The sequence below is a fragment of the Odocoileus virginianus genome, chromosome 8 (genome assembly GCF_023699985.2).
Source record: "Odocoileus virginianus isolate 20LAN1187 ecotype Illinois chromosome 8, Ovbor_1.2, whole genome shotgun sequence".
Lineage (NCBI taxonomy): Eukaryota > Metazoa > Chordata > Mammalia > Artiodactyla > Cervidae > Odocoileus > Odocoileus virginianus.
In genome coordinates, this window is record NC_069681.1 from 20291656 (window position 1) to 20317991 (window position 26336).

At 40.5% G+C, this 26336-nt stretch overlaps 1 protein-coding gene across 8 annotated transcripts; it reads right to left on the reverse strand.

Moving 5' to 3' along the window:
* Positions 1 to 7062: 7062 nt before the first annotated feature.
* Positions 7063 to 26336, reverse strand: NEK3 (NIMA related kinase 3). Of its 8 annotated transcripts, none has more exons than XM_070471298.1 (16): positions 26266 to 26336; positions 24283 to 24453; positions 23510 to 23603; positions 23318 to 23415; positions 21728 to 21811; positions 20606 to 20673; positions 20421 to 20507; positions 18172 to 18226; positions 16824 to 17024; positions 16359 to 16431; positions 14532 to 14593; positions 11446 to 11548; positions 10630 to 10746; positions 10219 to 10353; positions 8104 to 8230; positions 7063 to 7650 (listed from the first exon to the last, which is right to left on the reverse strand). In XM_070471298.1, exons 2-16 carry the CDS (start codon positions 24397 to 24399, stop codon positions 7569 to 7571), a joined length of 1503 nt encoding a protein of 500 aa, XP_070327399.1. In that variant the 5' UTR covers positions 24400 to 24453; positions 26266 to 26336; the 3' UTR covers positions 7063 to 7568. The 8 variants fall into 8 exon arrangements, with proteins under 8 accessions (XP_070327399.1, XP_070327396.1, XP_070327398.1 ...); XM_070471295.1 differs by having other exon boundaries at positions 26273 to 26328; XM_070471297.1 differs by having other exon boundaries at positions 26224 to 26306.

A 26336-nucleotide genomic window follows, 5' to 3' on the forward strand; every position in this document is an offset into this window, starting at 1 on the left:
TGGAAGCTGATTACCTGGAAATATCCTTTAAACCATCCCTGCCTACATTAATTGTTGAATGTCTTCAAGATCAATCAGTTCAGTAGCTCAGTTGTGTTCGACTCTTTGCCACCCCGTGAACTGCAGCCTGCCAGGCTTCCCTGTCCATCACCAACTCCCGGAGCTTGTTCAAACTCATAACCATCCAGTCAGTGATGCCATTCAACCATCTCATCCTTTGTTGTTCCCTTCTTCTCCTGCCTTCAACCCTTCCCGGCATCAGGGTCTTTTCCGGGGAGTCAGTTCTTCCCATCAGATGGCCAAAGTATTGGGACTTCAGCTTCAGCATCAGTCCTTCCAATGAATATTTAGGACTGATTTCCTTTAGGATTGACTTGTTTGACAAGTCAAGTCACTTGACTTGCAGTGCAAGGGACTCTCAAGAGTATTCTCCAACACCACAGTTCAAAAACATTAATTCCTCGGTGCTCAGCTATCTTAATGGTCCAACTCTCACATCCATACACGACTACTGGAAAAACCAGAGCTTTGACTAGACAGACCTTTGTCGGCCAACTAATGTCTCTGCTTTTTAACGTGCTGTCTAGTTTGGTCATAGCTTTTCTTCCAAGGAGCAAGCGTCTTTTAATTTTATGGCTGCAATCACCATCTGCAGTGATTTTGGAGCCCCCCAAAATAAAATCTGTCACTGTTTCCACTGTTTCCCCATCTATTTGCCATGAAGTGATGGGACCAGATGCCATGATCTTAGTTTTTTTAATGTTGAGTTTTAAGACAGGTTTCTCACTCTCCTCTTCACGTTCATCAAGAGGCTCTTTAGTTTCTCTTCAACTTCTGCCATAAGGGTGGTGTTGTCTGTATATCTGAGGTTATTGATATTTCTCTTGGCAATCTGGATTCCATCTTGTGCTTTATCTGGCCTGGAATTTTGCATGATGTACTCTGCATATAAGTTAAATAAGTAGGGTGACAATATATAGCCTTAACATACTCCTTTCCCAACGTGGAACCAGTCCATTGTTCCATGTCCAGTTCTAACTGATGCTTCTTGACCTGCATACAGATTTCCCAGGAGGCAGGTCAAGTGGTCTGGTATTCCCATCTCTTGGAGAATTTTCCAAAGTTTGTTGTGATCCACACAGTCAAAGTCTTTAGCATAGTCAATAAAGCAGAAGTAGATGTTTTTCTGGAACTCTCTTGATCTTTCTATGATTCAGTGGATGTTGGCAATTTGATCTCTTGTTCCTCTGCTTTTCTAAATCCAGCTTGAACATCTGGAAGTTCTTGGTTCATGTACTGTTGAAGCCTGGCTTGGAGAATTTTGAGCATTACTTTGCTAGCGTGTGAGATGAGTGCAATTGTGTGGTAGTTTGAGCATTCTCTGGCATTATCTTTCTTTGGAATTGGAATGAAAACTGACCTTTTCCAGTCCTGTGGCCACAGCTGAGTTTTCCAAGTTTGCCAGTATATTGAGTGCAGCACTTTCACAGCATTATCTTTTAGGATTTGAAATTGCTCAGCTGGAATTCCATCATCTCCATTACCTTTGTGATGCTTGCTAAGGCCCATTTGACTTTGCAGTCCAGAATGTCTGGCTCTAGGTGAGTGATCACACCATCATGGTTATCTGGGTCATAAAGATCTTTTTTGTATAGTTCTTCTGTGTATTCTTGCTACCTCTTCTTAATATCTTCTGCTTCTATTAGGTCCATACTGTTTCTGTTCTTTATTGTGCCCATTTTTGCATGAAGCATTCCCTTGGTAACTCTAATTTTCTTGAAGAGATCTCTAGCCTTTCCCATTCTACTGTTTTCTTCTATTTCTTTGCACTGATCACTGAGGAAAGCTTTTTTATCTCTCCTTGCTATTCTTTGGAACTCTGCATTCAGATGGGTGTATCTTTCCTTTTCTCCTTTGCCTTTTGCTTCTCTTCTTTTCTCAGCTATTTGTAAGGCCCCCTCAGATAACCATTTTGCCTTTTTGCAATTCTTTTTCTTGGGGATGGTCTTGATCACTGCCTCCTGTACAATGTCACAAACCTCTGTCCATAGTTCTTCAGGCACTCTATCAGGTCTAATCCCTTGAATCTATTTGTCACTTCTACTGTATAATGGTAAGGGATTTGATTTAGGTCGTACCTGAATGGTCTAGTGGTTTTCCCTACTTTCTTCAATTTAAGTCTGAATTTGGCAATAAGGGTTCATGATCTGTGCCCCAGTCAGCCCCCAGTCTTGCTTTTGCTGACTGTATAGAGCTTCACCATCTTTGGCTGCAAAGAACATAATCAGTATGATTTTGGTATTGACCATCAGGTGATGTCCACATGTAGAGTCGTCTCTTGTGTTGTTGGAAGAGGGTATTTGCTATGACTAGTGCATTCTCTTGACAAAACTCTGTTAGCCGTTGCCCTGCTTCATTTTGTATTCCAAGGCCAAACTTGCCTGTTACTCCAGGTAACTCTTGACTTCCTACTTTTGCATTCCAGTCCCATATGATGAAAAGGACAGTAGTAGATGTAACGGTCATCTGAATTAAATTCACCCATTCTGGCCCATTTTAGTTCACTGATTCATAAAATATCGATGTTCACTCTTGCTTTCTCCTGTTTGACAACTCCCAGAACTATGGACAGAGGTTCGTGACATTGTACAGGAAGCAGTGATCAACCATCCCCAAGAAAAAGAAATGCAAAAAGCAAAATGGTTGTCTGAGGAGGCCTTACAAATAATTGTGGAAAGAAGAAAAGCAAAAGGCAAAGGAGAAAAGGAAAGATAAACACATTTGAATGCAGAGTTCCAAAGAATAGCAAGGAGAGATAAGAAAGCCTTCCTCAGTGATCAGTGCAAAGAAATAGAGGAAAACAATAGAATGGGAAAGACTAGAGATCTCTTCAAGAAACTTAGAGATACCAAGGGAACATTTCATGTAAACATGGGCACAATAAAGGACAGAAATGGTATGGACCTAACAGAAGCAGAAGATATTAAGAAGAGGTGGCAAGAATACACAGAAGAACTATACAAAAAAGATCTTTATGACCCAGATAATCATGATGGTGTGATCACTCACCTAGAGCCAGACATCCTGGAATGTGAAGTTAAGTGGGCCTTAGAAAGGATTACTATGAATAAAGCTAGTGCAGGTGATGGGATTCTAGTTGAACTATTTCAAATCCTAAAAGATGATGCTGTGAAAATGCTGCACTCAATGTGCCAGCAAATTTGGAAAACTCCACTGTGTGCTCAAAATTCTCCAAGCCAAGCTTCAACAGTACGTGAACCATGAACTTCCAGATGTCCAAACTGGATTTAGGAAAGGCAGAGGAACCAGAGATCAAATTGCCAACATCCATTGGATCATAGAAAGAGCAAGAGAGTTCCAGAAAAACATCTACTTCTGCTTTACTGACTATACCAAAGCCTTTGACTGTGTGGATCACAACAAACTTTGGAAAATTCTCCAAGAGATGGGAATACCAGACCACTTGACCTGCCTCCTGAGAAATCTGTATGCAGGTCAAGAAGCAACAGTTAGAACTGGACATGGAAAAACAGACTGGTTCCACATCGGGAAAGTAGTACATCAAGGCTATATATTGTCACTCTGCTTATTTAACTTATATGCAGAGTACATCATGCAAAATTCTGGGCTGGATGAAGCACAAGCTGGAACCTAGATTGCTGAGAGAAATATCAATAACCTCAGATATACAGATGACACCACCCTTATGGCAGAAAGCGAGAAGAACTAAAGAGCCTCTTGATGAAAGTGAAAGAGGAGAGTGAAAAACCTGGCTTAAAACTCAAAGTTCAGAAAACTAAGATCATGGCATCTGGTTCCATCACTTCATGGCAAATAGATGGGGAAACAGTGGAAACAGTGGCTGACTTTATTTGGGGGAGGGGGGGCTCCAAAATCACTGTAGATGGTGACTGCTGTCATGAAATTAAAAGACGCTTACTCCTTGGAAGGAAAGTTATGACAAACCTAGACAGCATATTAGAAAGCAGAGACATTAGTTTGCCAACAAAGGTCTGTCTAGTCAAAGCTCTGGTTTTTCAAGTAGTCATGTATGGATGTGAGAGCTGGACTATAAAGAAAGCTGAGTGCCAAAGAATTGATGCTTTTGAACTGTGGTGCTGGAGAAAACTCTTGAGAGTCCCTTGGACTGCAAGGAGATCCATCCTAAAGGAAATCAGTCCTGAATATTCATTCGAAGGACTGATGCTGACGCTGAAACTCCAATACTTTGGCTACCTGATGCAAAGAACTGACTCATTGAAAAAGACCCTGATGCTAGGAAAGATTGAAGGAGGGAGGAGAAGGGGAGGATAGTGGATGAGATGCTTGGATGGCATCACCAAGTGAATGGACAGGAGTTTGAGTAAACTCCAGGAGTTGGTGATGGAAAAGGAGGCCTGGTTTGCTGCAGTCCACTGGGTCACAAGAGTCAGACGTGACTGAGCAACTGAATTTAACTGAATTTACCTTGATTCACGGACCTAACATTCTAGCTTCCTATGCAATATTGTTTTTTTACATCGGACTTTACTTCCATCACCAGTCTCATCCACAACTGGGCATTGTTTTTGCTTTGGCTCAGCCTCTTCATTCTTTCTGCAGCTATTTCTCCAGTCTTCTCTGGAACTATATTGGGCACCTAATGACTTGGGGAGTTCATCTTTCAGCGTCGTATCTTTTTGCCTTTACATATTGTTCATGGGGTTCTCAAGGCAAGAATACTGAAGTGGCTTGCCATTCCTTTCTCCAGTGGACCATGTTTTGTCAGAACTCTCCACCATGACCCATCCATCTTGGGTGGTTCCACATGGCATGGCTCATAGTTTCACTGAGTTAGGCAAGGATGTGGTCCATGTGACTAGTCTGGTTAGTTTTCTGTGATTGTGATTTTCATCCTGTCTGCCCTCTGGTGGATGAGAGGTTTGTGGAAGCTTCTTGATGGGAGGGACTGGCTGTAAGGCATTCTGGGTCTTGCTTTGATGGGCAGGGCCTTGCTCAGTAAATCTTTAATGTAATTTCCTATTGATGGGTGGGGCTGTGTTCCCTCCCTGTAGTTTAGCCTGAGGTCAACTATGGTAGGGGTAATGGTGACCTCCTTCAAAAGGACTTCTGCCAGCAGCTCCCAGAACTATTGTATTCCATGCCCCTGACCCTGCAGCAGGCCACTGTTGACCCATGCCTCCACTGGAACCTCCTGGAAACTTATAGGCAAGTCTGGCTGATAGTCTTCAAGATCGTGATTTAAAAAAAAAGAAAAACAAAAGCTAATATAAGTCATTCTGGGAAATGGTGGTTTGACTTGAAATTTTAAGGCTAAAGACAATAGGAGCAAGACAGAAACTCTGTACTTTAGTTGGTAAATTGTTCCTCACAGGGGTGAAGGTTAACAGTTTGGAAACTGCTTTATATGCATCCTGGAGCTGAACAACTAAGTAGGTGGGTGGTGGATGATATGAGCAAATTTCTGTCAAAGAGAAGATACAGAAAAGCAAGGGGTGTGCAGGGTTGGGGGGAGTGGGGCGGGGGGAGGAAAGGTTAGAGTGAGCCCAATGGTATTGAATCAGAATCCAAGACATCAATAACAAACCCATGTTGAGCTTTAAAAAAACAAAATACAGATGGAGAGATACAGAAGTTGCCTCTGGATATGTGTAAGTGTTAGCTGCTCAGTCATGTCCAAATCTTTGTGACCCCAAGGACTGTAGCCTGCCAGGCTCCTCTGTCCATGGGATTCTCCAGGCCTGAATACTGGAGTGGGATGCCATTCCCTTCTCTGCTGGATCATTCTGACCCAGGGATTGAACCTAGGTCTCCTGCATTACAGGTGTATTCTTTACCTTCTGAGGCACCAGGGAAGCCTCAGGACAGGGAAATGAACCCGGGCTTCGGTGATGACAGCACCGAATCCTAACCACTAGACTACCAGGGAGTGTCACACACAGGGACGTGTGTACACACAGGATAGGATAGTATATACATGTATTTCCTAGCTCTGTCTGCTTAGAGGGGCTACAAGCAGTGACATCCCAGTAGCAACAACCACACCCAGAGCCCAGATCCTGGTCTCTAAACCCATAAAAGGAACCAGCACTCCTCAGAGAAATGGCTGATTCTGGGGCTGAGGCAGAGAAGGCACTGGATGACCATCTTCTTGTAGTGCCAGAAAGTAAGGAGTTGCTCAAAACACAAAAGGATGAGTGCATGTCAAAGGGACATAGGAGTCAACCTGAAATAATTCCTAATGGCCAAAGCTAGAACAAATCAAGCCACAAAGCAAATGACTTAGTATTGGATTATCCACCCTCTTCAGGTGGGGCTTAATTCCTGTCCACTTGAATATAGGCTGAACTTAGTGACTCAGACACTCAAGAGTGACTAGAACATGAAATGGAAAATTAGTAACTTACACTAGAGACCTTGAGAACAAGGACAACTAAATGCCTGAGTATAAATAATGGAGAGGGGGTGGGAAGGTCTATACCAGTTTTTGTACATTAAGATTAAAAAATATATTTAATTCTTTCAAAGATATATGTATCCCACACTTCAGCAGATCTTTATTAATGATCCTACTGTAGTCTCACAACTCTTTCCCCCATGTTGACTTGAGCATTGTTCCTACACCAGGCCAGGCTGATGCTATTCTAATTGCCTATGTGGGGGCCCCTGAAAAGAGTCAGTTTCTGTAGTAAATTCTTCTCCCCTCACTAAAGCATCACAGCATGAAATGACAGGTCCCAGAACACGTGTCATGGTGACCCATGCATGTGGGGGTCCTGCCCCCTCCATGAGTTCCACAACACCCTGGTTTCTGCTACTTCCTGTATGGACCCCTCACCTTTGCCCCGATTCCTTTCTCGTATACAGGACCACCAACTACTGACCAGATCTGTACCTTATCCCACTCTTCCCATGGCTGATCCTCTGATCTGGGCTCTTTTGTACATCCTGCGAGGAGCTGTATTTAATGACAGTGGGTGATCACTGAAGATGATTAATGACTACCCAGAAATAAGTCTTATAGAAAAACTGCACACAGTCTGACGTTACAATATATTTAGATCCTCAAAAATTTTAGGAGATATAAAAAGAGCTTCATAGTAATAAATCATAACAAGGTAATAAAGCAGAAATCATAACAACGCAAATAACATTATGGGTTGTCGTGATGGTCTAAGGTCAGCATCCATATGAGGTAGGCATTGTTATCCTCATTTTGTAGTTGAGGAAATTCAGGCTCAAAGAGGTTAAGCAATTTCTCAAAACCACGCAAGCAGTAGGTGGTAGCATTCAACATCTGTTCTGACTGTAAAGCCTAAACCTCATACCCACTGTGCTATGCGTTCTCCTCTGAATTAAAAAACCTAGATTTTTTTATACCCTGTCTTACTAACCAGGAATAATTTTAAATATTCACAGTTTCCCTCTCTTCACTCTTCCTTTGTTTCCAAAGGAAATTACGTATCCTGTGAGTTAAGTATTATTCAAATATCAATTCCTCCTGTTAAACATCCCCTCCGGGTGACTGATGAATATTTCCTTGGGCGTTATCCATCAGATACTCCTTGCCAGCCAGTTCGCTGCTTCAGTTCTGATACCCAATCGGCACTGTCGTCTTCCTCAAAGTCCCTGTGGAAAAACAATTTGGATATTAAGCCTCTATTTAAGAAGCACAGTAAATATTTGCTAATGGGATCAAAGCAGAATACCACCATGACAATACTGACATTTTTGAAAAATGAACTCCATAATGAAACTGAAGAGAGGAAAAAAAAAATGGTTAGCCTTCCAAAGGTTCACTTCTATCATTCTTTCTCTAAATGTTTCAATATAAAATCCATCTAAAAAAAAAAAATCTTCTCTACTAAAAAGTAAGTTCAAGCTGATTATAAACACAGAGCTCAGTCAAGAATTCTATGAAAACACCACAGCACATTACCTGTGCCAGATAGACGATCAAGATATAAACATTCATTTATGATGTAAAGTAACATAACCAGCTCCTACTAAACCAGGAATTATTAAGTTACAACTTAAATGAACACGTGCACACACTGCCAACTGTCTGGGTACTTCACGTACGTATCCTCTTCATCCAGTTCAGGTTCAAGTCTCTCTGGATCCAAAGTGACAGAATCCCAACCTCCATCAACATCATCCGATGCTTCTGTTTCCTCAGACAGGGGGCCTTTCAAGAATCCTTCTGCGCCTTCAGAGGAATATTAACAGAAATTATGCCAAATTAAGCTGTCTTTATTTATTTCATGTGTATTTTTGCACTAAATTCCTCCAAAGGTTTGCTGGCTAATTGAGAGCACTGCCAGGATCTGAGGTTTTCTGTGTATGTGTGCTCAGTCACATCTGACTGTGACCCCATAGACTGGAGCCTGCCAGGCTCCTCAGTCCATAGGATTTTCCAGGCAAGAATACTGAAGTGGGTTGCCATTTCCTCCTCCAGGCGATTTTCCCAACCCAGGGATCGAACCCAAGTCTCCTGCATTGACAGGTGGGTTCTTTACCACTGAGTCACCATGGAAGCCAGCATATGAACCCATATTAAAGCATTAAAAGTTGTCTTTGGACAGCTGGATAGCAGTTGACTGTTTCTCTTTTGAGCTCTTCCCTCTCCCTCATTTTCCCAATGGAGGGGAATAAAATTAGGGAGTTAAGGGCACATGCAGACTATAAAAAAATTCCAGATGGTATTATAATTACTTTCAGGTTTTTGCTTACAAAACAATAACCTCACATAAAAATGTGGGTTCAGTCTTTATAAAAATCCTTTCACAATAGAGCTGTAATGCCTTTTTTATATAGTAACTTTCTTGAAATGACAAAAACTTTATCATTGGACCAGAGACAAAATCTGGGACCTATGCTGCTAAAATGAAAGTCAATCATTGGGCATTCCCTAAACATTCAGTGCTTAGGACTTTCTGGGGTCCAATCCCTAGTCAGGGAACTAAGAGCCCGCATGCCAACAAAATAAAAGTGCAATCACTAGCCTTGCTTAACACCTGCCTCCCCGGCATCCACCTCTCCTTGGGGCCCGTAACTGTCTTCACACAGCTCTATCAGAACATGTGACCCACAGCTCTACAATGCTCTGCTTGTTTGCTGGTCCCCCAAATTATAAACTCTCTCAGGGAAGGAGTTATATTCTTTTTGTAAAAAAAAATCTTAACCTAGTATATGTTAGGCACTCAATAAACAGTGACCAAGTAAACAATACCGTGAATCTGTTACAATACACAGAGTTGAGACTTGCCACACCATGACATGCTCCACTTGGCACAATTTATCTTAGATCTTAAACCAAGCAAGATGGCTTTAGTAACTGCATTGTGAAAATTACACACACATGCGCCCCTCACGTACACACCCTTAATGTAGTCCTTTGGCCTAGATTCCTAAGGGTATTATCATAAAACATTATGCTGTATAACTGTACTGAAAATGTCTGTTGAAACAAACAAAAATTAAATCCTAGTTGTTCACCTTTTTCTGTGTTCTATTCAATATAACAATTCAAGTACAGAGCCAAAGAAATCTTGAAGTTCCTCAGTTTACCAGGATGAAGTCTGAACTGCAGAGCTGAGAAAGTGGAGTGTATTTCCAGGATAAAAACGGACAAACTTCAAAGTGGTTACGAGATTATTATAAGCAAACAGGGACTTCCCTGGTGGTCCAGTAGCTAAGAATCCATGTTTCCAATGCAGGGGGCCTGGGTTCGATCACTGATGGGAGAACTAGATCCCACATGCCACAACTAAGACTTAGCACAGCCAAATAAAATAAATAGAAATATTAAAACAATAAAATAAGCAAACAAATGAGCAAACAGAAGGGATGAAGCACTATAAGAAATTCTAATTATGGCTTCAGACTGGCTAGAAAAGAGTCAAGGAAATCGAAAAAGACAATGCTCTGAAATATTTTATAACTTTAAGATTGAAGGGTTTCTGGGAGTGGGGAACAGGGAATCATCTAATGGGTACAGAGAATTATCTAAGGGGTACAGAGTGTCCGTTTTGGAAAAGTTCTGGAGACGGACCGTGGTGATGGCTGCACAGTATGGACTCCATGCTCCTGAACTGTATGCTTAAAAGTGGCTAAGATGGTAACTTCTATGTCACATATATAATTTTTTTTTTTAAATCAAAGGGTTTCCACAATTATGTAACAGACATGAATCACCTGGTCTATATATCGTGTATGTTTGAAAGGCCAAGCTGAGGTCGGCATTCTTAAGGATGTTCAACAGGGTTTCAGGGGTCTCCTTGAGCCACTGCTTACGGGTATTGCTTTCACTGTACTTTATTACAGAACCACCTAGTTGCGAAAAGACAAAAAAATTCGTGTCAAGTAAAAAAGATTTCCAGCACATAATATCTTCTAGATTATATTAAAGCCCCATATTTCAAGCGAAACTAATTAACTCTCTATGATCTACTTCACTTGCCTGTATAAGTGAAATACACCTGCTCTCATGTGTGACACCAAATACCCTTCAAAGAGTGACACTTAAAAAAACACAACTCTAGCTCATTAAACAACAATTAGAGAATGTTCTATGATAAAATAATAGGATTCGATCTGGCTACTAACCTCTGTCGTCTTCTGCCGTTAAACTGGAGGTGAGTATGGACGCGTTTTCCAAAGCTCTAAGAGCTGTACTGGATACATTTTTCTCCCACTGTCGCCTGAGAGGACCTGGCAAACTGGCTTTTAAAGCATAAAGAATTGCTGAGCATATTCTTTTACTTATTCATCTATATCCACACACAAGTTCTCTAACAACACTACAGAAGTTATTTCTTTTCTCTTTCAAATTTGGATCTAACACTCTTCCAAGTCTAAGTTCAGTTCAGTCACTCAGTTGTGTCTGACTCTTAAGTAGTAAAGGGAATGAAAATATCCAAATGGAAAGGTAAAGCTAATCGTTAAAGTGAATTTTTAAAAATATTATGTATATACTCACATATTACACAATATATAACAATAAAGGCCAAGAGGACTTACAGGTACATGCTGTATGCCGTGCTTTTTAAAACATTTTTTGGCTGCACCCCACAGCATGTGGGACCTTCATTCCCTGACCAGGGATAGAACCTGCGCCCCCCTGCCTTAGAAGTTAACCACTGGACCACCAGGGAAGCCCCTGTATGCTGTGCTTTTTATAGTAAAGGGCACAACCAACATTATTAATACTTTCTTCTGAAGGCTCTTATCAATAAATACAATTTTTTCTTTTAATAGGTAAATAAAATATCTCTGTAACATTAAATAAATTACTTGATAAGCAAATATAAATATGCCTGTCTACTTGCTTATGATATCTCTGACCTAGTAAGGTAGAAACTGGTATTCCCTCTATATCCCCAGTTTCCCACCTATACAATGATTAGAATTTGAATAACTTACCTTTCTCCTCTCTGTTTACTATCCTCAGTGCACTTTCAACCAAATTTTTATTAATGCTTTCTAAGTCAGTGTGGCTACACTTTCCACCCGGTTCTTCCCTTTGCTTTAAAAGAAATTTAAAATAAAGATTAAGATATTCTTGAATTGCTACAAAAAAAAAGGTAAACAAGTAGAGATAAACAGCTATACTTAAACTTTAAAGATAAATGAATTAAACATTAATGAAATGTTTAATTTCATTAAACATTTGAACCTCATACACATATGTACATTAAGAGCCATAACATCATATATGTGTGTATATTAAAAACCATATATGTGCATATACATAGGCATACATATATGTACGTTAAGTCATATACCTTAATAGACATTATTATCAGTCATTGCAAATATGAAGAAGATATATAAAAATGACAGAAATATTTGAGAGGTCTTTATAGAGAAAACAAGCAATGAAAAATTTCAGTATGATTTGCTATATTGGGCTTTTCAGGATGGAAATACCAAAATGAAATATTTTATAAAGTTATTTTGGGGCTTTCCTGGTGGCTCAGCAGTAAAGAATCTGCCGGCAGTGCAGGAGATGAGGGTTCAATCCCTGGATCAGGAAGATACCCTAATCCCTAGGTCAGGAAAATTCCCTGGAGGGCATGGCAACCAACCCACTCCAGTATTCTTGCCTGGAGAATCCCATGGACAGAGGAGCCTGGTGGGCTACAGTCCATAGGATTGCAAAGAGTTGGACATGACTGAGCAACTGAGCATGTATGTACACATAAAATTACCTTACAGATGGCCCTTGAATTATGATGGTCTAATTTATGATTTTTTCACTTTATGATGGTGTGAAAATGATAAATACTCAGCAGAAACTGTATGTCAAATTATGAAAGTTGATCTTTTCCCAGGTTAGCAATATGCCATATGATACCTTCTTGTGATGCTGGATGGTGGCAGAGAGCTGAAGCTTCCACTCAGCCATGTGATCACAAGAGTAAACAGTAAATAATTCACTTACAGCCGTTCTGCACCCAGACAGCCTCTAATTTTCACTTTCAGTTCATTATTCAATTCAGTTCATGCTGAATTCAAAATTTAAAAGACTATCTCATGTCAAACTATCTCATGTTGACATGAGATAGTCAGCACTTTATTATAAAATAGGCTTTGTGTTAGATGATTTTGCCCAACTAGAGAGTAATGGAAGTGTTCTGAGCACATGTAAGGTAGATTAAGCTAAGTTAGGAAGTTTGGTAGGTTAGATGCATTAAATGCATTTTCATCTGGGGGGATGGGATTTCTACATCTTGATTGTGGTGCTGGTTATATGACCACATACAATCACCAAAATTCATCAAATTGCAAGCTAAAAATGAGTAAATTTTATTACATATAAATTAGGCCTCAGTAAAGCTGGAAATAAACAGATATTACGCAAATAAAAAAAACATGGGGCAGAAGAGATTCCATTTGTAGCAACCTAATGGGGTATGGTGTTATTTATTTACAACCTAAGGTTCATTCAAAAATTTACAAGTTTAATTATTAATATATTCCATAAACAGAATTGTGTGTTGTTACTACATCTTTTCCTGTGAGAGTTAAAAAAGGTGGGTCAAAATGATGAAGAAAGAAAAAATTATCAACAGGACATGAGTTTACCGGGGTAGGTATGGCAACTGGGAGTGGATTGGCTGTTACTATTCATGACTTAACTGCAGCTAACATGTAAAAGGGCACAGATGCCTAAGGCCAAACAAGATGAACAGGACCTTGCAAACCAGGCTAAAAAATGTCCACTCAATTCATGGGATAATAGTGAGTGAAGTGAAAGTCACTCAGTCATGTTGGACTCTTTGCGACTCCATGGACTATACAGCCCATGGAATTCTCCAGGCCAGAATACTGGAGTGGGTAGCTGTTCCCTTCTCCAGGGATCTTCCCAACCCAGGGATCGAACCCAGGTCTCCTGAATTGCAGGAAGATTCTTTATCAACTGAGCTATTAGGGATAATGAGGAGGCACTAGAAGTTTTTGAACAGAAAAATGTCAAGACCACATTGTTGTTCAGTCACCAAGTCATGTACGACTCTACGTGACCACATGGACTGCAGCAGGCCAGGCTTCCCTGTCCCTCACCATCTCCCAGAGTTTGCCCAAGTTTATGTCCATTGCATTGGTGATGCCATCCAACCATCTGATCCTGTTGCCTTCTTCTCCTTCTGCCTTCAATCCTTTCCAGATCCCACATTAATGATCTACATATTATTTAGTCATAAAAAGGAAAGAAATTCTGATACAGGCTGTAACACGTATGAACCTTGAAAATATTAAGCTAAGCAAAAGAGACCAGACACAAAAGGACAAATATTGTGTGATTCCAGTTATCTGAAATATCTAGAATAGGCAAATAACGTTTCTTTCATAGAGACAGAAAGCAGAAAAGAGGTTATCAGGGCCTGGGGTGGGAGTTGGGGTACAGAGGAATGGATAGTTACTGTTCAATGGGTTTCTGTTTGGGATGACGAAAGAAATTGTGAATGTAATTAATGTCATTAAATTCTATGCTTAAAATGGCTGAAATGATAAATGGTATGTTATATATATTTTACCACAAGGAAACCAACTAACCAAGGCTAAAACAAGACTTTCATGACTGTAAGGAGGGCTAAGTTGGTTCACATCTAGACTGAAACCACTTGTCATCAATGATTAGAAATGAAAAAACAAAGTAAAATGCTGGTCTAAAGTGGCTTGGCTGGCAGCACAGAAAACAGCCATCAATTACTTCACAGGCCCAAAGACAAAAAACCCCTGAACCCAGGGACCAGGCAACAGACTTCCAAATATCTCACAGCACCCAATGATGCCAGGTACCCCAATAGATAATTTCATAAATTTAACTTTTTTTTAAAGATTTTTTTTTAATGTGGACAATTTTTAGTCTTTATTGAGTTTATTACAATTTTGCTTTAGTTTTTTGGCCACAGGCATGTGGGATCTTTGCTCCCAGGCCAGGGATCGAACCCACATCCCCTGCATTAGAAGGCCCTGGACTGCCAGGAAAGTCCCAGGAAATTTACCTTTAAAGCACTTACCACTGTGCTTGCTTCATTTTCCAAAGTTATTCTGGTTCTGCTGGGATCTGCTCAAAGAGAAAATAGAAGGTAAAAAGAAAACAAAAAAGGCTTCTAATGTGACTTGCATAAAACTTGAGAGACAAAAGGACGTTTTTAAAGTCAAAGAACCGAAGCATTAGCCTGAATAGTGATATCAAGTTTTAATCGCCTAATAACACACCTCAGCTGTTAAAGAGATTATTTCTGCCATTTTATTCTGACTGTGAACATCTGAAAGTTAAGACATCTCGAATTCATTTATGCCAACCCATTTAGGCATCAGGAGGTAAGACACTACATACTCAAAAGGTCATTAGCATCTTTAGCACAAGAGCTACCCAGTCTGTGATTTTCCTGACAGCTATGACAGCAGGTGGAATAGCTAACCCTCCCAAAGCCAGCTGCTTATTCCGTGACAAGGAGCCAGCAGCAGTCACGGGAAACCCCGGCAACCACCCCTTGGGTGAGGATGGCTCTTGTCTGATTATCTGCTGCCAGAGCCTGGGGTCCGTGTTTCCCCATTCATTCAGCGTTTTAAGCAATTGCTACTGAGCGTCTGATGACGGTATTGAGGCCACAACAGAGCACATCTGACACGGTCCCTGCCCTCACTCGGCTTTCGCTGTTCTGACGTCTCACTGTCTACATTCTCGATGGAGATGCCACCCGACACAGGCTCTGGACATGGTGGCCCTGCCCACTGGCTTACTCTTTTCTTTTAGAAATTGTAAGACTATACTTTCCTGTCTTGAAACTACACTATCTTGAAATTTTCTTAGACTGTTTTTGGTGCTTCTCTTGCCCAGTATTTTGAAATTAATTTCCCACTCCCCTGGGATGTGAACCGAAGTTGTGAAATGGTACATAAAATAAAATAAAATAAATACTAAAACAAACTGCTGAAGCAAAGCTAAGTGGCTGCCTCTTACGTAAAGGAGAAAAGGCTGAATTGTAAGACTGGATGATTTACGTTCTTACAAAAAGAACATTTAAAATTTGACTTTAAGAAAATAGTATAGTTTAGAAAAGTTTCTGTTGAAACCAACAGGACATAATAAATCAACAACACTTAAATTAAAAAAAAACCTAAAAAGTAAATAAAAATGTTTCTTTTGTGGTATAGAACACTAAGATAACAGGCACTAATAATGGAGGTTTTACAACATCTGCCTACAGAGGGTGAACTTCTACTCATCTTAACTCTTCTCTCTTATTCTGGTCATTGTTAGATTTCTTCAGATTGAAGATCTGAGTCACTGATCTCAAAGGAAAAGGAACAAAAATAACTTTGAAAAAAGAGATGACAACTGCCAAGAGACAATAAATTACATGTGAAATTTGCTCAGGATTGACAATAGGTGCATGGAAATTTTATGCAGTTGTAATGTGGACAGTTCCAACTTTCAAAATGACTTCATTAAAAAAGTTTGTTTATAAGATAGTTCTTAGGGATACCATTTCCTGTTATATTTTCAGGGTTAGATTCCTAGCTGAGGCCACAGAAGCCTTCTTTCTGACCCAAAACAAACTAGAGTAAATACAGTTCTAATAATGAAGCAGAGAACAAGCTTTACATCACTACAATCTCCAAACTAGGCTTTTTTTTTTATCCCTGGCAAACTAAATGTGTAAGATTCAGTATAGATTTATGTCTGAAGGAACAAGTAGAAAATTTTTATTTGAGGAGTACCTCTGAAAATCATCTCTAATAACTTGAAAATTACATTTTTTTCCTTTTTGTTATACTATATTTTAAAAGAACACTTAAAATAAGCTTTTCAAAATTCTTACCCTTTTTTCTTGGTGTACTATGTATAGATTTTTTGGTTTCTTCTAACACCTGTTCACCGTATTCTCTGATGATCTGAAAGTTTAAAGCAGAGAATTTAAAGACATGAAAGATGCTTTTCTTTAGATACCACCATAATGTCATTCAATTATCAATGTTCTTCCCCACAGTAATAAAGTTGAAAAGGAAAAATGCCATTTAAAAAATCCAAGTAATTTAGATAGACAGATAAACAGACATTTATATATGTCAGGAATATCTGGAAGGATAATGCAAACTATATCCATGATTATATTTTAGGAATAGCATTGTGAAAAGAAGAGGGAAAGGAAGCTTCAAGTTTTTAATTTTTTTTTAATACACATCTGCATTATTTGAATTGTTATGAGCATGTATAACATGTAATTGTGTTTAAAAGAAAACAAACACTTGAAAACTGGTTCACACGTCAGTTCCACACACTGTACCTCTGGGGGCAGGCACTTCTGGATAAGCCGAGCTAAAGAGCCTCTAGAGAGAAGCGTTGTAGCTGAAGGACGATGTGAGGGATTCTTTTTAAACATCTGCTTGATCAGAAGCTGCAGCTCATAGGAATAATGGGATGGCAGTGGGCTCATGGACCCCTGACATATTTTGAGGATAAGATTTTTCCAACTATTTGCCTGAAACTAAAAAGCAAAATTGAACTGTAAAAACAGATACAGGGAAAGAGAATGGAAATAAGAAAATACCAGCTGAACTGAATTCAGATGAATTATTTTAATTAAAAAAAATTTCTTTCTAGAGGTGTTGTTAAGGTACTATTCTGAATTTTTTTTTTTTTTTGCTAATTATACTTTTTCTTAGTACTTCAAAAATTGTATTTTATTGAGGTATAGTTGATTTACATGGTGTTAAACTGCTGCTATATAGCAAAGTAATTCAGTTATACATGTGTATACATTCCTTTTTATACTATTTTCCATTATGGCAAGCCACTCCAGTGTTCTTGCCTGGAGAATCCCATGGACAGAGGAGCCTGGTGGGCTGCAGCCAATAGGGTCTCACAGAGTCGGACGTGACTGAAGCAACTTAGCACCAGCACCATTATGGTTTTATCACAGGATACTGAATATAGTTCCCCATGCTATATAGTAGGACCTTGTTGTTTAATTCAAATGTAATAGTTTGCATCCGCTAGTCCCAACTCCCCCACCCCCCACCCCAGTACTATTCTAAAATCTTATGGTTGTTCAGGAGAAAGGTAAACATAAATAGCAAAAGATGTTCCCGTCTTAAGGAAGTTTTACCATCAGTACCAGCTTGGTTACTTTATTACTCAAATCAGTGTTTCTGCAGATACACATTTTTAATATATTTTAAAAATCAAAACATCAATAATACATATATATGGGCTTTTAAAAATTCAAATGACCCTAGGGCTGACAGTAACTGCAATGTTTCTTCACTTCCCTCCTCCTCAAAAATCCCCAGGTCTGCTCCCTGACAAAATGCACTTTAGACTTTTCCCATTTTAAACTTCTGCTGCAAAATCCTTTTCACCTTTCACGTCACCAGGGTAGTTAATATGGTTTGACAAGTAATTGAGTGGGATATAAAATGACACACCAGAATAACATTTTAAAAGTTTTCACTGTATAATAAACAAACTGCAATTAACATCAGGTTTCAGCCTTAGCAACACTTATGTAAGAACATGATGGCATCCTGCCTTGGGGATGTATCACCTTACTAATACATACAAGTGAATATATGAAAAAGGCTTAGCCCCAAACAACCAAATGCTGCCTCTTCCAAGCTGCATGCCATACTTACTGGATGCTTAAGGGTACAGAGTTCATAGAGAATGCATCCCAAGGACCAGATGTCACTGGAAGCAAAAGAAGCAATGTAATGATGAGTGGGTTATGAGTTATCACACAAAAATATAAGTATTTTCCAATACCCCAAAATGAAAAATTACTCTACCTTTAACAAGAACAGATACCATAAGGACTTCTTAGTTACTGAAATAAAATATGCAGCAAGTTTGATCTACCACTTAGACCACTTACAGTGATGTTCACAGAAAAACCCCCTGCTCCCCAAACCCTGCCCCTCCAAATCCAGTGGTTCAGGTATCACTTCAGTAGTACTTGGGGCAAGAGGAATATCCGTGGACTCAGATTACCATAGTTGGAAGAAGGGCTTTAGAAGTCATCCTGTACAGCCTCCAGACCATCTGGGCTCACCAGGCCTTTGGTCTCACCTCGATTGACAGCTCAGTGTTCCCCCTGGCTGCCCCTAGGGGGCGCATTCTTATTCTTCTACAAAAGAGCTCTTCAGAGCTCAGCAGAGTTCTACACTTTGCCCTACACGCCCACCCTTCTTCAAACTAAACACCTCCACTTTCCTCCATCATTCTCACCACCTAGCTGTCATCCTCCAGACTTTTTCTAGATGATAATCTTTTCACTTTAACAAGGATTTTTTAAAACCAATTATTTCCCCCAACTTTTAATTTTTCAAAGCTTGCAACCTACCGAGAAGTTGTAAAGGCCCAAACGCTCCTTCCTAATATCCCCAGTCATTAGCATCTGCCTGCTGGCCCCTCTTCTGCCTACATCTGAACCTCTTGAAAGAAAAGTTTCAGACGTCAAACACTTCACCCCTAAAAATGTCAGCATATCCAGCCTAAGAGCAAGGACACTCTCCTGCATGAATACAGTACCATTATCACATCCAAGAAATCGAACCTTAATTCAATACTATTATCTAGTATTTTGTTCAAACTCGGGTTTCCCCAATTATCCCAGGAAGTTCCTTCATAGCTGTTCTGTCTCCAATTCAGTCAACTTTACCTTACAGGAGTCTATTTAGTATGGAGCGTTGTTGTCGTTTTTAGTTGCTAAGTTGTATCCGACTCTTTTGCAACCCCATGGACTGTAGCCCGCCAGGCTCCTCTGTCCATGGGATTCTCCACACAAGTTGCCATTTCCTTCTCCAGGGGATCTTCACAACCCAGGGATCAAACCCACATTTCCTGTATTGGCAGGTGGATTCTTTACCACTGAGCCACCTGGGAAAGCCCACAGTATGGATTGCCATACCCTTTTTAGAAAGCTACTTGGCAGGAGGTAACAAAAGCCTTTAGGTGTTTCTACTTCTAGGAACTCATGCCAAGAATGTGACACTTTTATGTATTAAAAGGCATAGTAATTCAGAGTCTGTAGTAATTTAGGACACTGAAAACTAGAACCATATCAAAAGCCAACAACAGAGGAATGTGAAATAAATTTTGGAAGAGCCACATATTAAAATATTATGCAATCATTAACAATAATCATGAAGAGTATAAATACAAGGTAAAATGAATATGATATAATAATGCAAAGTGAAAAAATAGGATACTAAACTATATAGAGTATATAAACTAAGTTTAGGGAAAAAAGAGAATGGATGGGGAAAAAACCCAAAATGTTATTAGTAGTTTCTATAAAACTGGGTGATCATCATGTCCTTTCTTTATCTCTACATTTCTAACCCACCCACTGCCCATCCATTCCATCAATGAGCACATTTTACTTACATTCAGAGAAAAAAGTACATTTTAAATTATAAGGACTTCATACTATCTTCCCATGATCAACAAACCTATCAGTCAAGTGCTTATTATCTAGCCCTTTACATGTCAACTCAATGACATTTGGTTCCCAAATTTTGCTGCACGTAGGAATTACTAGGTGATCCTGGAAAATGATTGATACCTGGTTCCCACTCCCAGACATTCATATTTAACTGGTATGGCTACGACCTGAGCTTCAGGATTTTTAAAGTTGAGAGCAGCAAAGTAAAAGAAGCAGTAATATAATTCATACTATCCCCAGAAATGATTAATTTTTCTTTCAGCATTTACATGTAGCTCCTCTCAGCTCTGATGAAATAGCTGGAAAATTTATGACTTTCACCTACAGGCCTAGGAACTTCAATTCTACACTGCTTTCTTTTAACAACCAAACTTCATCTGTAGGCTATAGTACTATCACCAAACGGTCACCCCTTCCCCAACTACATACATCACTTACCTTTTATTGTTATAAGGCATGTTTTCCCAAATTTCTGGGGGCACATAATAAGGTGTTCCCACGTATGTACAAGCAAACGCCATGGGGCTAAAACCATAAAAAGGTACAGAACGATTACAGAGCATTTCTGAATAATGATGTTTTGGCAACAGTCACTACCACAGAAGAGAAAGAGACACACATACCTCGAGAGAAGACGGGCAGATCCAAAATCACCCAGTTTTACTTTTCCGTCTTGGGTGAGGAAGATATTCTGCAATGAAAAAGAAGAGCTCAGATCACATCTGCCATCTTTCAAACATAAGGCAGAGAGGTCCAAGAGAAGCTGTCTTTCAAAGCCTGCTGATGGTGGAGAATTATATGTAGAAATGCTGATAGCCAAGTCCCCGAATGGAACACAAAACGACGAGATATCCTCTGGACAGTGACACGCCCCTGCTTGGGAATTCGGGATGACCGCTTAGAAATCTAAGGCAAGCGTCACACCGTATCAGCAGACCCTGATCAGCCAAGCAGGGAGCCCGTTCAGGGTAACTCCAGATGGCAGACTCCAGTCTCAATCATTTTCCATCTGAGAATACATGGTCTTAGGAAGCAGTCTCTAAGAGAGCTGGAACATATTAACATACACTACTAAAGAGATTTACTGACCCATTTTCAGGTCGTACCTTACCGTGCTAGCATAATATTATATTAAGAAATATTTCTGGACTTCCTTGGTGGTCCAGGGGTTAAGAATTGGTGCTGCCAAACAGAAAAAGAGACTCAGATGTATAGAACAGTCTTGTGGACTCTGGGAGAAGGCGAGGGTGGGATGTTTCAAGAGAACAGCATTGAAACATGTATATTATCTAGGGTGAAACAGATCACCAGCCCAGGTTGGGTGCATGAGACAAGTGCTCGGGCCTGGTGCACTGGGAAGACCCAGAGGGATCAGGTGGAGAGGGAGGCGGGAGGGGGGACCAGGATGGGGAATACATGTTAATCCATGGCTAATTCATTTCAATGTATGACAAAAACTACTGTAATGATGTAAAGTAATTAGCCTCCAACTAATAAAAATAAATGGAAAAAAAAAAAAAAGAAAAAGAAAAGAAAAAAATTTAAAAAAAAAAGAATTGGTGCTGCCAATGCAGGGCGCATGGGCTCAATCTATGGTCGGGGAACTAAGATACCACATGCCTCGGGGTGCAGGCAAAAAAAAAATATTTCTAAAGATTAAAATGCACCCAAAAGAGAATAACACAGAAAAAGGATTGAAAGAAATGTTTCAATTATTTTTTAGGCCCCAAATGTATTCCATTCACCTTGGATTTGATGTCTCTGTGTAACACACGTTTCTTGTGAATGTGATTTACTCCAAGACACATCTGTGTAAACCAATGAAGTATCTGTAAAAAAAGAAAAGAAAAAAGCATGCAAGAATGCAATAACTGGGGCATGGTAACCCCAAATTCCTAAGAATCATCTTTAGGCCTTAGCTGACCTGGGTTTTATATAATGTAAATACAGAACTCCTAAAAATTACATCATTCAACTAAGATTCATTGCTGTCTGGAGAAACTGAGAAAAGCTGTGAATCGATCCCAATGTATCATCATCTGACGAATGATCCAAATAACTATTTATTTATTTATCTGGCCCTGCCATGCAGCCTGCAGGATCTTAGTTCTCTGACCAGGGATTGAACCAGGGTCCTTGGCAGTGAAAGGGTGGAGTCCTAACCATCGGACAGCCAGGGAATTTCCAACAATTTATTTTAATAAAACTCCCACTATATTTTTCTTGTATTTAACCAAATAAAAATATTTCTTAAATACACATATAAAAGTAGTTCACCACTTAAAATGAATATGCTATAACTTTTTATAGTGTAATCATTACATCAGATTCATTCACTTTTTCAGAATATTCAGATATTAACATTAAAATATTTCATTATATTTTCAACAATCTTTGGAAGCCAAGGCTGGCCTCCTACAATGGAACTCATATTCTTAGCAACACAACTTCTAAATGAAAAATATTTATCCTAATGTATTCTTAAAACATGTTATACCCTATATCAAATTTAGCCCCAGTAAAGCTGTTTATTTAAATATTTTCCTCGGTCAATTCATTCCAATATTTAATATGCAACTTTCCACTAAAAAGACACTAAGCATTTAAAGAGAATATGCTAAACTGTAAAAGAAAAGAGACGAAGAATAGGGACTCTTGAAAAACAGAAATGCAAGTTTCACCCTTCAGATGATGGAGAATTACAAAAGAAATCCATGTGCCTTCTAAAATTTCAATACAAAAAGTAAAAATTTTAAATATCTAGTACAAAATATGATAGATATACCTACTTTACCTCTTAAAAACACCCCAGGCAGTCACATCCTGACAACACACTAAAGAACATCATGGATACACAAAGTCATTTCTAACTAATGTGCTAGGTAACCACAGATAGCAATGTTTTTAACTTTCAAATTTTACGAGCAAAGTTGCTCCTAAACCTTGAGAGAAACTTGGGGACTCCTCTGGCGGTTCAGTGGTTAAGACCCTGCTCCCACTGCAGGGCACCTGAGTTTGATCCTTGGTCAGGGAACTAAGATCCTGAATGCTGCCTGGTGGGCTTCCCGGGTGGCTTAGCTGGTAAAGAATCCGCCTGCAATGTGGGAAACCTGGGTTCGATCCCTGGGTTGGGAGGATTCCCCTGGAGAAGGGTACGGCTACCCACTCCAGTATTCTGGCCTGGAGAATTCCATGGACTGGATAGTCCATGGGGTAGAAAAGAGTTGGACACCACTGAGCAACTTTCACTTTCAATTTCATGCTTCCTGGTATGGCCAAAAAAAAATACTAAAACAAACAAAACTTTGAGGGAAACATATAAGTTAGTCTCTTACCGTATCTTCAGGAAACAACTTCCCTTTCTGATGTTTAATCTTCTGCATTAGGTCCCCTCCATCACAATATTCCATTATAATGTACAGATGTCCTTCAGCTGCAACAAATTAAAGACTCTTAGGAAAGTCCCAGTGGCCGTGTATTCTGAATGAAATTCAGAAATGCATGTATTGGGGGAAATTCATATTTACCTTCAAATGATTCTTTAAAGGCAACAATATTGGGGTGTTTCATTTTGGCTAACAGAACAGCCTCCTTCCTAGAAATCCGTGTGTCAGACAAAGACTAGAAGAAGGTTTAAAGAAGTGTAAATGTAGTATTTCATTTAAAAACTGACAGTATGATAGTAAAACAGTATTATAGTAGTTTGTATGATATTTTAATGTGACACAATTGAAACTGTGTCTCTTTCAATCAGACATAATTTTATAGCACTGTTCAGTTCAGTCGCTCAGTTGTGTCCGACTCTTTGCAAGCACTGTACTTTGACCCAACTTAAGGTTTATCAAATCCCAAGAGGAAACATGTGGGGATTTTTCAACTATGGCTATACATATTTTGCCTGCTTAAGCTGACCTCTTATATCTTTACAAGTATAGAATGTAAACTAGTTTTAACATCAACCTAAGCATAAGCTGATTTGGAGGACAGTATGCCATCAACATAGGAGCTTCCTGGGTGGGGAATTCCCTGGAGGAGAGCATGGTAAACCACTAAAGTATTCTTGCCCGGAGAATCTCATGAACAGAGAAGCCTGGTGGGCTACAGTCCATAGGATGACAGAATTAGACACAATCGAAGTGAATGAGCACGAGCAGGAAGCACAGAAGACAGATCAAGACCTTGTAAAGCTGATGAATAAACCCATTAAATCTTTTGCACAGAACGATCCCATGTTAAATTTCAAGAACTTGTACAAATGACATGTACACTTTCAACATGAGCTAACTGCTTTAGCAGTGACCTTGGGAAGCCTTATTTCCTTCATGGCAAACATCCGATTACTGCTCTCCTGCTGAACCAAAAGGGCTCTGCCAAAGGAGCCCTCCCCGATGACGCTCAGGACCCTGTAGCCGTCCATGCCGGGCACCACACAGCGGGGTCTGCTCCCGCCGTCACCACTGGGCCTCCCAGCCTGCATTCAAAATCAGAAACAATGGGGAATTAAATTTATTTTCAAAAGGCAGAATGAATTCAAAGTAGCTCTATCCCCAAGATAGAACAGCTTATTCCTTTTATTCATTCAACAGGTGGACATGGAGTATCCACGCCAGGTTTTTTTTTTGTTTTTTTTTTCACGCCAGGTTTTATAATCCTGAATAAATCTCTCACGGCCCCAGCCATCACTCACATTCCAGGTGAGACCACGGACCTCAAAGATGCAGGACAGTGGGTCTTACAGGAAGAGCCATGCTGGCCTCTGGTAGAGGTATCCTGGGGAATTAGGAAGATGATATTCAGGCTGAAGCCTGAATGGAAGCTATCTAGGCAAAGAGGAGAGTGATGGAGGCAGGAGGGAAGAGCCTATTTAAGAGCAAAAGAGATTGTTTCAATTCAAGGAATTGAAAGAGGGCAGTAAGGCAGGTAAGGCAGACTGGGCCTAGTAAGCCAAGCTCAGGTTGGTGGATTTTTAGCATATGTGCTGCCAAAGCGAGCACAGGTTGGTGGATTTTTATCCTGTAGTGAAGAATGGGCTCTCTGAAGGGTTTAAACTAGGAGAGCAGATTTACATCTTAGAACAATTACTCATGCTAGCTGCAGAGCAATGGACCAGACAGGGGAGAGGGGAAGAAGGCCAGAGCAGGACTCCTACCACAGAAAAGGCAGGAATATGATGGACAGAATAGGGAAGTGGCAATGGGGATGAAGGGGGATTCCCAGATGGCTCAGTGGTAAAGAATCCGCCTGCCAATGCAAGAGACCTGGGTTCGATCCCTGGGTCAGGAAGATCCTCCAAAGAAGGGAATGGCAACCCACTCCAGTATTCTTGCTTGGGAAATCCCATGGACAGAGGAGGCTGGTGGGCTACAGTCCATGGGGTCGCAAAATCTGACACGACTGAGCATACACACACACATGAAATGGGGATGAAGACAACAGGAAAGAAACGTGAAAGAACTGGCAAGACCTTGGGAGTCTGGTAGGGTGTGGTGGGGAAAGATGTGGAGAAGACGTGCTTCTTTGGGGATACGCTGAGTTGGAGGTGCCTGGGACAAAGAAGACATGTTAAACAGAGTCCTTGAACCTCAGTCTTCCTTTATATTTCCTGGGTGGAGCAGCTTGCTGGATCTCCTAATACATTAGAGAAGATGAATATAAAGTTCCTAACACTTTGCCTGGTACATAGGGGGCCCTGAATAAATGGCAGCTATTATTAGTATTTGGGGGCTTCCCAGATTATTTACCTAGTGGTAAATAATCACTGTCAATACAGGACACAGGAGACACGGGTTCCATCCCTGGGTCGGGAAGGGCCCCTGGAGAAGGAAATGGCGACCCGCTCCAGTATTCCTGCCTAGAGAATCCCATGGACAGAGGAGCCTGGTCGGGCTACAGTCCATGGGGTCGCAGAGTCCCACGCTACCTAGCGACTAAACAACAAACTCACTAAAACAAAACAAAACAAAACAAAACTGCACAGTATATGCTCTGAATGTGACAAAAAGCGTTCCTTCCCAAGCCTATACCGATCAAAAGCTAATACAGTAATTTGCTAATGAAAATATAGGATGCAGTATGGAAGGGGTGCGCGGTCCGATCCTCACTCCCCGAGAAGCCGCTCCGCCTCGCAGCCCGGCCAGCGCTGCCCCCGCGACCCCCGGGCCTGGGTCCGCAATCGCCGGAGCACGGGTCCCGCTTGCCCCCTCCCTGCGTGTGCGCCGCCCGCTCCCAGCCCCACGCCCACCCGCTGCTCTCGCGCCCGCGGAGGGGGTTTGTCCAGACTGACCGCTCACCCGCTTGCCCCACTTTCCCCGCTCCCCGGGTCGGTCGGCTCCCGGGTCCCGAGCTGGGAGCGCT

Excerpts from the sequence above, each read along its gene's own strand:
- NEK3 (XM_070471294.1), bottom strand. The coding sequence starts at position 24,459 with ATGCAGGCTGGGAGGCCCAGTGGTGACGGCGGGAGCAGACCCCGCTGT. Across the intron at positions 18,227-20,420 it reads ATGCCTTATAACAATAAAAG|TGACATCTGGTCCTTGGGAT; the intron begins GTAAGTGATGTA and ends TTTTGCTTCCAG. Across the intron at positions 14,594-16,358 it reads TAGTACACCAAGAAAAAAGG|ATCCCAGCAGAACCAGAATA; the intron begins GTAAGAATTTTG and ends CTCTTTGAGCAG.